Source organism: Sesamum indicum, linkage group LG2 (genome assembly GCF_026168435.1).
Source record: "Sesamum indicum cultivar Baizhima isolate 11 linkage group LG2, ASM2616843v1, whole genome shotgun sequence".
In the NCBI taxonomy this organism is placed as follows: domain Eukaryota; kingdom Viridiplantae; phylum Streptophyta; class Magnoliopsida; order Lamiales; family Pedaliaceae; genus Sesamum; species Sesamum indicum.
The window spans coordinates 1,807,431-1,818,666 of record NC_142658.1 but is presented as its reverse complement, the minus strand read 5'-3'; the positions used below and the strand labels follow the sequence as shown (position 1 = coordinate 1,818,666).

Sequence of the window (11,236 nt, the reverse complement as noted above, 5' to 3'; positions counted from 1 at the left end):
TAGCAGGTTGGCGTCAAGATCGTTAATCAAAGGGATGAAATGTTAGGGTTGAAATTCGCTCTACTTGTATTAGGGGTAGTAAATGGAAATAAAAATTGATTGAGAGGGAAGTGAATGAAAGTAGAAATTGGTTTAGGGAAATGATGAAAAGCAAAGTTAGGGTTAGAAGGCTGGTACTAGGATAATTCGCCGGAGGTAGAAATTGAGGGATGAAATGTGCCAATTCACGTTTTTATAGTTGACCTAATATCATTAAAGTCTTACCATATAAAAATCAACATACAGCAGAAAAATACATCTTGTCACATAGACAACAATTAAAACTTACATTGTAATTATGACAATGTTAATTTTTAAATAAAGAATTAACATAATATACTCAGAAAATAAGGAAAAATGCAAGCAAAACAAGCACCTGAAAATTGTTAAATTTTACAATAAAGGACATTTTCCTTCTTTCTCAAAAGATTGTTCCATTACAATTAATTTATCTCAAAACAACCTGATTAAATATTCAGACCTGAATATGATGCCGGAGAGGCCATCATGGATGCATTACATGGAAGCATCCAAGTGAAAATGAAAGAGAAAAATAAGTAAATATAGTGAAGGATAAACCAAAACCACTCACTCCAAATCACATACCAAAAGTCCTCAAAATTCCATATCTCTATGTACACAAAATTCAGGGCATGAAGCAAAAAGAATAAACTAAGAAATAAATTACATACTAAACAGGTAGACAGACAATCTGTGGACCATGACCAGTTCCTAAACCAAAACTATAACATTCAAATCAAGCAACAAACCAGACAGAAAACTCATGTACTTCTAAATGCACTCTTAACCAGAAGGGAACAAGAGACAGAGTTGGCATCTTTCACCACCACAGACTAGGGGCACCAATTGTTTGATGCATTCATCTTTGTATAAGTTACAAAATTCTGCGTCCAGTTCTTACGCATACATGATGGCGACCATCCATAAATCATGCTTCATCCTCGATAAGCTGCAAATTGTATCCGTGCTTTATGTCTGCATCATTTCAATGTGTGATTCGGTTAGAAAAGGATTCTACTCCTGCAGATCGAGCACAAAAAGGCACAAGAGAAGTCAAGGATCATCAACTATTTATGCATGTGAAGCCTACAAGGGATGTTGAGACTTGAGAGAGAGCATGTGTCTTTTGTCGACATCAAGTGCATACTTACGTGACTGATGTGTATTATTTTATATAAATCATATGGATGGTTGTATTAGCAAAGGATTACTCAAAGATAAGCATAACATATATATCTTCTCTGATCCTGAACCAACACAATCAGGTCTGTGCAGTTAAACGTCATAGATGATAGTAAATCAATATTGGAGTTCAGTTCAAGATGGTCGGCCCGACTTTATAGATAATGCATCTGAATAATATTTAGAAAAGAATTGTTGAAGACTGTACCTTTCTTTGAAGCTTTACTGTGCCTATCTTTCCTTTCAAAATCATCATCTCCCAATTCATCCTTCCCATCATTTCCTACATCACTTTCACTAGCTGTTTCCCATTCGGAATCATCACTATCTTGGCCGCAAGCATCTCCAGCATCACCTTCGCATTGGACACCTCCATGTTTAATAGCAGCCTCTCTAAATAACCAAGCAGCCCGCATCTGTTTCTTAACTAAACGTTCAGCATAGTCGGGAACCTTGTTTTGTCTCAAGGACAGATCAGGGTCTGTGGATTGGGAAAACTCGTTTATGAACAAGATAGCATCTAATAGGCTCTCCTTGGCTAATCCAAGCATGTCATAGGCTTGTGCTCGTCTCCATAGGCTTCTGGCATGACGATTAACTGGATTATGAAGACAAAGTGCACGGGTAGCATCGCTTATAGCAGCCAATGGTTGTTGCAATAGAAGATGACATTGAGCTCGATTACTGTACAAAACTACCCTTTCTTTCTTTGACCTCATTGGGCACAAAGCCAGTGCTTCTGAATACTTTGAAGCAGCACCCGAAATATCTCCTGATGAAAACAGGGAGTTCCCTTCAAGTTTAACCACTAAAGCCGCAGCATGCTTGATATGAAGATCCTCTTTAGGCATGCCCTTTTCCCATTTTAATCTTTGTCGAGAAGCAAGGAGTACCTCTATCTCTTCTTTTGGGTGACTACTTATTGAGTTGCGGCCTGTTCCAGGTGATTCAATAAATTCTTCAAGAACGTTAATTATCGAATCGCCAAGTTTCTTATGATCCCCTAATGTAGTTATTTCAGCAAGGTCAATTAGTGTTGGTACCACCTTGTCACTGACCTGCATAACTTGAGGAACTGAGATAAGAATACATGACAAGGTTTTGGAGCAAAACCATAGCAGAAAAACTTGGGCGTTAATTTTTATAATCAGCATACAAGTGCAATTAACATAAGAATATTAAAGGATTTATAGATATTCAAAGAAACCATAATAAAAAAATGCAACAGAATTATGAATATGACCTCGTGTGTAGGAAATAAATGCAACAATCATTTATAACCACAAGTTTTCTTACTAGTTCAATGCACATTATACATTTTAGAATGCTTAATAATCAAAATGTTTATGGTATAGGCATTGGTTTCATCGGGACAAGAGGATCATAAAAGTTGATATATCTAGACAGGCCCCAACCAAGATACAATGACCAATTACATGGTTTTCTACCATTTTGCCCCATTAATCCGTTTATCAATCTTCAAATTTCATCGTTCTTCAATATTTCAAGAAATAAATTATTGCGACCGAGAGTATTACTATTAGAATATGATACTGTTTGCTTACATTTTCATTTTCAATTTTTTGTTTTTGACTATAATTAAAGTGAATACATGTTTGTTTATTCATATTCTCATTGGTTGTATATTAATTTGACACCAGAATCCAATATAAAACACACTTATTAATTAACCCAAACATGTTCTCATTTTTACACGAAAACCTATACAAAACTGAAAACATATTCTCCACTAAAACTGAAAATGAAGAAATTAACAAAAAAGCTTTGTTTTTATACATTTCTATTCATCTGATACATAAATGAAGTGCATAACTCATTTAGATGTATAATTATGATTAAAAAATTATATACTCAAATATAGTTTGATTTTGTTTATTTTTTCAATATCAAAGGTGGTGCTCTTCGATTTTCATTAGCTAGCTAGATAATATTTAGTTTTTAGAATCGCTTACCTAGCTCAGCCAGCTAGATGTTCATTATTATAGTTATCATGATTAAAGTTGAATTCATGAATAATTAAACTTAGTCCCTTAGTACTTTTCAATGTAATCATAACGCTTGATCAAATAATTTATTTATTGATAGTAATAAAATTATATATGTTAAAATATTATTAACTAATATTTCATTTTTTATTAATAATAATATAAATGCAATACAATTGTATTTAATTATATCATGAATGGTTTTAATAAAAATATAAAAAAGTATAAAGGGGTAATTTAAACCATGAGTTATATTAGGTTTTATAGAGCAATAAAATATATTATTCAATCACACGAGATAAGAAACACTAAAACAAAAAGTATCTAATTGACAAACACATCCTGATAAAAATTTCTTGTGATGCGACAATTTTCAATGAGAATGTGTGTTATTTTTCAAAATACACATCATAAAACATAGTTAATTCAAGTTCATAGTACCCCAATATTCAGCATCTTACAAAATCCAAATATGATTAAAATTATCTATACTATGAATTTGAATCTTGTCACAATTTTTGGGCTACATTTATAGTTCAACCAAGTTTAATTTATTGGGATAATTACATTTACACTCCCCGATCTATAGTTTGTTTATACAAACCATTCCTGCCTTTTGTATGATTACAAAAACTACCCAAAAGCAGGATAGTTTGTGCAATGATGTTGATATTTTTTTTGGGGTGTACGTGTAATTATCCAAAGGTAGGGGTGGTTTATGTAAACTGACCATAGGTTAGAGGGTGTAAATGTAATTATTCCTAGTTTATTTTTAATAAGTTCACGTCAGGTAGAGCTAATATTTCTCCAGATTTTGATATTCACAAAAAATCAAGAATTACAAGACAATATAAATTATAGGTATGTAAGATATATAATGTATTGATAGAGATGTTGATTATGTAGATTCATTTTTCAAAACCAATATGCATATGCATGCATCAACAGAAGTACTTAGAAAATCAGCAAGAAATTTAATTACAAAATTTATCACAACAAAGTTTAAGCTCAATAAACCTAATAATATTGTAGGGTTAATTTAGCTACGAAGATATAAAACAAACTTTTAGAGGCATTTGTACTTTTATATATAGGATCGGCAGCATCCATAATCAAAGCATCTTATTTTACTTTATCCACACTAGTCAGTGTGGCAACTCAAATGAGTGTGCACGACTAATTATAATTTTAAAAATTAATTGGTATTTAAAAAATATTTTAATTGATTAAATTAAAAATGTTATAAAGAAAAAACAAAGGAAGAGTGCAGAAAATTGAAAATTATAAGAAGTTAGAATCCGTGGAAGTTGAGAAGAGTGGAAAATATTGAAGTTAAGAAAAGAGAGAAGGAAAAAAAAAATTGTGAAATAATATTAAAAATAAAAAATAAAGAAAACAACATGACAGACCAAAAGCTATGGACATAAAAGGGCCCTCCTGAATAATAATAGAGTACATATTCTTCTTGGTTGGCTGTATATAGTTATTCTTCTTTTATATATCCTTTTCTGTTGAGCAATTATTTCTTTTGGCAACTTTTTGTTTCTTTGATAGGTCAATATACTTGTACCTGTAAACTAGATCAAGACATCTTCCCAACCTACATAAATACTAGTATTAAGTTCTTACATGTGCTGACATCTCATGGGAAATAAGTGACTGGCGGCGTACACAAACATATAGCTGAGATCTATGAGATGCAATGGACTTGCCCAGATGTTTAAAAAGTTCTTTGTCATCTGAAACAAAGTTTATTGGTTTATCTCGTGTAAAACAAAAATAGGTATTAGGTTGCCTATTATTAGTTTTTAGGTCTATAAGCATAAAACATCTAATAGGGGACTAAAAAACTTCATTTATTCTAAATCACAATGCAAAGTACAAGAACTGCCGATACGAAGACCTCAATGTCCAGTTCGTAATGTAACATATATGATACCTAAGACTTTAGGATCCAATGCCATCCACCAATATTAGTCACAGAACTTACAGCTTGAAATTCACTTAACAGATCGTCAGATGCAATTTCTTCCGGTAAACAAATAATTCATTAACAATTATTCCAAGTAAAGAACAAATGAGTAAGTGAACATATAAGCAGGCACCATGCAGAAAGAATGAAACGGAAGCAATTACCTTATGAGAGGTACTTGGATCCTGGAGCAACCAAAGAAGACAGTCAATTGCCATGTATTGCCAGTCATCTGATGATCGCGCTATGTTGCATAATGCATCTATAATTCCAGGACAGCTAGCAACTGGGCCCCTACCAAGCTTATGATGACAAATTGTTCGTAATAGTCCAATACCAGCTGGTGAGTTTTCATTAACAAGTCCACCCCACATGCCTGGAAGCTTTACCAAAAATTCCGGTTTGCATATAGTGGGAAGAAATTCAGGTTTGAAAGCAAAGCAATTGATTAGCTGAAGAGACCAGCACTGCAGCTGACTAGCCCATTCTTCCGCCTTCCTCGACTCCATTTCAACACCACCCATACCACGTGTGAGAAGATCACAGTGATAACTAAGCCTCCTGTCGACATACTGGTAAAAGTGAGTGTAAACAATTTCCAGGGAACTCATTGCCAGCTGCATCGAGAGCTCCAATATCTCTCCATGGCTACCGACGGCAGGAAAAGTGGCAGCATATGTAGCTAAGTGACCTAAAGCTCGTACGGCCACTCTTTGTTCAACCCATGTTAACCTCCCTCTCAGAAGTTCAACCAAAGCTGGAATAACCCCAGCATGCACAGCCATTTCAGCAAATTCTTCCATATTCATAGTGTACGATCCAATTATATGCGCTGCATAGTAAGGGATATAAATGTTCTGGTCATGAGATAACCAGCGACGGTTCTTTAAGCCCTTCCAGATAAGTGCTGCCATGCATTCAAAAATTCCCAACTCAATGAACTCGGGATCATTAGGATGCGCCATGGCAGTGTTCCAAAGGCCACTAATAGGAAGGACCTGACCATCATCATCCTGTGAAGGAAGTTCCCTGAAGAATTTCAATAAACTTGCTCTGCGCTTGCTTGGATTCCCTTCTTTCATTACACAGAAGAAGCATCCAGGGTATGGACAATCAGGGGATACTTTATCCATGCTCATGATATTAACGAATCTGGCCTTCCAAACCCGGTAATTAATTCCTCATCGAGCAACTATTTGACAAAACACACAGCACTTCATCAGATGATGGTTTTAAGATGGAATATTTGGAAACACCACTCATTACATAATGATGACTGACAAAAATTCAGACATCTTATTCTACTCACATAGTTTTTGTTTTCTCCATAAGAATGATTCATTAAATGGCATTTATGGAGTTACCAAATTCATCAAAGAACATATCCACATGACATTATCACCTTCTTGCTCATTATCGAATATCCCAATCGCCCTCCCGGAAGAATATGTGCATCTAAAAGATCTATCATTAAATTGTACTCAATCAGCCCATATAACCAAAATGTTGTAAAAAATTATCAATATCATGAACATGGCTTACAAATGTATCTTGATCATCTTTTCTAAAACTCTAAACTGCCAGGAAATTAAGGAAAATCTTTGCTATTTATTTGCTGTCCTTCCTCCTCACCTGGACCTTTAATCCTTACCCATAACTCCAACTCTCATCCTAATTTATTAGCTACAACTAGAGATAGAATGGATATATCCACTAAATAAAACACAAGCACAGAATTAGACCTTCCAAGCAATAAGCTGTCTGGTCCAAAGACAAAAATTCAAAGGAAAACAACTACCGATCTTGATGCAGTATAATGATTATGTAACGATCTTGGCATCAGCTTCGAAATTCATAATAGGGGTGGCAATCACATATGATTTCTTATCATTCCGTATCTGTTCCAACAACTAAACCTTGTCAAAGGCCAACTATTTTAGTAAAAATGAGAGATTCCAATGCCAAAAAATCCAGTTACCAAAAAGCTGACAAAACAAGCAGAGAGAAAAAAGAGGAAAAAGCATAGAACCATTCTTGTTCAAAATTGTAGTTAAACTCAAGCAGTTTGGTGTGAGTCACATACCTTCGGCAACTTGAAAAATGAATTCAAAAAATTAAAACGTTCACTAACTAGTTTCAAACGAATATTTCAAACTAGACAGCAATAACACTTCCAGCAACAAAATTCAGAAGAACAGACAACACACAGGCACACATACATAGAGCCAATTACCACTTTTTCACATTCAGATACCTCATTTCCCAAATGGATCTACTGAAGAACCAAAAAGAACACTAAGAACTAATACTAAAGACAACCTTTTAGCAAAATCTCCATCTCGAAAATGCCCGTCAACCTTAAAACACCCAAGATACTCGAATTAACAACCAAGAAAACATTACTCACTTGAACTCCAAGTAAAACGAACATCTTTAAAACAAAATTCAAAACTTGGCAGAGTACCAACACCTCCCCGACCCTGACTCCAACCCCCACGAAGAGAAAAGAAAACTGCAGCAAATTAGAGTAGATTAAAAGGGTACCTGAAAGATTAGCTAGATGCCGAGTCTTGAAACAAGAAAACAATTGAGTACAAATTTCTTTTACTTCCTGTTCACTGTTGAAAAGCAATTAGCTTTATAAACTCAACCAAAAATGCGGGCTTTTCTTCTTTTACCAGGATTTTGGGTTCTTGGAGCAGAAATTTTAAGATGGAGAGAGTGAAAGATGGCCCTTCTCTCTTCTTTTTTTTCTCTTGTTTTTAGGTATGATGATTTTATTCCTCCCGACAGCGAACAAGATCTCGCAATGAAAGTTTTTCCTTTTCCCACTTATTCTAGTTTCTACCAAAACATGCATACTAACAAGCAGAAGATTATGCAGTGATATCAGAGATTAATTGGTGGGACATCGGGCATTATTATTTCCACTATTATCATGCTTGCAATTTGGTTTGATGAATTATTATTCCTCACTTTTTGGGTCCCATTACCCATTTTCTTGCACGTTTGATGGTCCAAGTACGGGACCTTACCGTTGTAGCCCATGTACTACTTTCAACATTTTTGAAATCGCAAGTTAAATGCACCCATCTCTCAAAGTTCGACTCCGCCAACGTGGGCTTATATCTATTTTTATCATAATTAATTTGTTGTTTTTTGTTTTTGTTTCAATATATTTAATAATTTGAATTGATAATATATTGAATGATTTAATAAATTATTTATTTAAAAGTTCAGAACAAAAAAAAAAGGCAATTTGTCGCCTAAATTTTGATTAACAAAAAAAATAATTTTATCCACCTACGTACTCGACTCGTGTAGAATGTAATTAATAATTAATTTTTAACATATGTTGATATCAACAAAAAATAAAAAATAATAATAATAATTGATGTCGACTTCAATTGTAATTTTATTACTTAGGAGATAACCCAACATGATTGAACAATCTCAAGTACAAACTCTTTCAAGACTTTTTCATGCTCCATTTTCTAATGAACCTAAAAGGGTATTTGTACTACTACTTCCGTATATTGATGACATGTAACATAGTAATTTCTAACTACTTAGGATTGGAACATGTGGAGATGCCCTTTAGTCTTCTTCAACTAGTTTGCTACATGTGCTATGCACAAGTTAATTATGGGAAAAAAAAAGTTTCCTCCTATAATTTTAGTTTGAATTCTTTTTGGCCCTTTATCTTTAGTAATATTAGATTTAGTCCATTTTTTTTATCAATTTTTCATAAATTTGGTTCTTTAGCCTAATTTATAACTCTTTTGTCCTTTTAATGATAAAGGCTAATAGTCCATCCTAATGCTCTAAGTGTAATATATAAACAAATAATTTTTCAATAATCTAAACTCTTATACCATTCTAGGCAAGCATTAGCTACAAGATGCAAAATGAATGGATATACATGACTTGCTCTTGAAAAGCTGTATAAGGGTAAAATTATCCGAAATTGGGTCAAAGGACTAAAATTAAGCAATTTTTATAGTTATCGGACTAAAACTAAAACGGTTAAATTTAAAAGACTAAAATTAATAGCAGACAAACTTAAAGGACTATACAAATATTTTTTTTTAATTAATTATGACTAAAATAATTTTCTATAATTATTTTAAAGTATTTGAAAGTCAACAAAAAAATAAATTGAAGTAAAATAGATTTACATAAATTAAATGAAAGATTATTAAAGAATTTGTTATATTTTGTAGCCCAATGACTTAATTAAAAGGCCCACTTGGTAGCCCACTTGTCCGGCCCACTTGGCAGGCCACTACCGACACGGTAACCCAACCCGACCTATCTACCTACTTATATCACAACCCTAACCCTAACTCTCATTTTCTCTCTTGTCTTTCTCCCTGCGCCGACTGCGTACTCTCTTCCTCTTTCTCCCAAATCTTCCTGTGATTTCTTTTCCTTTCCTTCTCCAGCAGCCATGGTTGTTTTCCTAAACCAACTTAATGGTTTTAGGAAAGCCACGCTTTCCTTTCTCTACCACTGTTTCCACCCCATTAAATAGGGGGTTCTTCCTTTCGGTCGATAATACAGATTAAGACGTTCATCTCTTTATCATTGACCAAGTTTTTTGTGAAATATTTAAGTTGGGGTCTTCATGACCATGTGATACAGAGATCTTAGTGATCAGAGTTGAGGTCATGTTCTAGATCTTAGTGATTAGAGTTGAGGTCATGTTCTTGGTTTGTGGAGTTACTGTGGGTTGGTTTATTGTGGAAGCGGTGCCTTGTGACTGTTGGAAAAATATTTGGTTTCAAGTAATGAAAACGGCTTTTTGAAATATTACAATCGGATTTGAGAAATCAAAAGCAATTAAAGCCACGTTGGAACAAGTAATATAAAACAATTAGAAACGCTATTTACAACAAAAAAATTTAAATCGAAAACTTACAACGAGAATTGTATCGTAACAATTCTCAGTCCAATTTGAAGTCGTAAATTTTTAACTGAATCGCAGAATCACTGCTTGTCTTGAAGAAAATATACGCCCCGTATCAGCAGTGCACCGGGTGCAACGTAATTTCTCCTAGGATAAGACGGTTACAGTTCTTTCGGTTTTAGCACTATACCGAAGAACACCTCGAACAACACTCAAAAGCTTGTTACTAAAACTAAGTTCAAATCTATAAAATATTTTACAGAGAAACCAAGAGAGACTTCAAGAAAAGAGGGGAATTGATCAAATGTTTGTGTGTTTTGACAAGCATGAGGAATGGCCTTTATATAGGCATAGCCATTCTTCACACTAATGCAGTCAATAATGGCCTACTAATGCAGCCATAAAATGACTTAAAAACCAATTGAAACCAGCCATTAATTGCCTTAAAAACCCATTTGAAATCAGCCATGAATTGCCTTCAATTGCCACATGAAACAACCAAATAAAATCTGTAACAGCATGCTGAAAAAATTGGCCATCAATGCTCTTTCAAATGTATGAGTTTCAATATTAAAAACAAAATTCAACAATCCCCCTCAAACTCATAGATTTGAACTCAAGTTTCTATGACTTGCTTTCAACAATGGTACCTTCCGGTTTGAACCACTGTCTAAGTTATCTGACGTCAGTTATCACCAGGTTAAATGGAACTAAGCCTTGAATTTAAGCCTATGAGTGTGACAACGTCTGTCAGTAACAACAAGCCACCAGCTTTGTGTTGATCTTTAGGGTTGACACTTAGGCCATGTGTCCTGATCCTGTTCATGAATGCTTTCAGGAATAACCCAATTCCTTAGCTGCGGCCAAACGACATTCACTTAGTTGGGCATCTCTAGAGATGCACTGCTAGCATCTCGTCTTATAAGACTTGACCCCATTCAGAGATGATCTCTTACTATACTTGCAGTAGCAGCACCTTCCAGAATTTCAGGGGACAGACTCCAGATACAAAGTATCAGTCTATTTGGTGCTCAGACATACCCTTACGACTTGTTGATACCACATTGAACCTTTTTTGTGGGATCTCCACTCAAAAGGTTGGGTTGC

General features: G+C 34.4%; 1 protein-coding gene across 3 annotated transcripts; it reads right to left on the bottom strand.

Annotated features, from left to right (window-relative positions):
• Positions 1-613: 613 nt before the first annotated feature.
• On the bottom strand, positions 614-8,128 carry LOC105176954 (uncharacterized). 3 transcript variants are annotated; one of them, XM_011099958.3, is made up of 4 exons: positions 7,765-8,128; positions 5,385-6,412; positions 1,451-2,300; positions 614-1,080 (listed from the first exon to the last, which is right to left on the bottom strand). In XM_011099958.3, the coding sequence occupies exons 2-4, from the start codon at positions 6,357-6,359 to the stop codon at positions 1,046-1,048; spliced, it is 1,860 nt and encodes a 619-aa protein (XP_011098260.1). In that variant the 5' UTR covers positions 6,360-6,412; positions 7,765-8,128; the 3' UTR covers positions 614-1,045. The 3 variants fall into 3 exon arrangements, with proteins under 3 accessions (XP_011098260.1, XP_011098252.1, XP_088733891.1); XM_011099950.3 differs by having other exon boundaries at positions 614-1,035; positions 7,765-8,125; XM_088877765.1 differs by lacking the exon at positions 7,765-8,128 and adding an exon at positions 7,628-7,757 and having other exon boundaries at positions 614-1,035.
• Positions 8,129-11,236: the final 3,108 nt, after the last annotated feature.

What these genes read in the sequence shown, in the direction of transcription:
- LOC105176954 (XM_011099950.3), bottom strand. Translation starts at nt 6,359, where the DNA reads ATGAGCATGGATAAAGTATCCCCTGATTGTCCATACCCTGGATGCTTC. An exon ending in ATCCAAGTACCTCTCATAAG is followed by an intron (nt 2,301 to 5,384) that starts GTAATTGCTTCC and finishes CAAGTTATGCAG; the next exon opens with GTCAGTGACAAGGTGGTACC. An exon ending in CAGTAAAGCTTCAAAGAAAG is followed by an intron (nt 1,036 to 1,450) that starts GTACAGTCTTCA and finishes GAAATGATGCAG; the next exon opens with ACATAAAGCACGGATACAAT.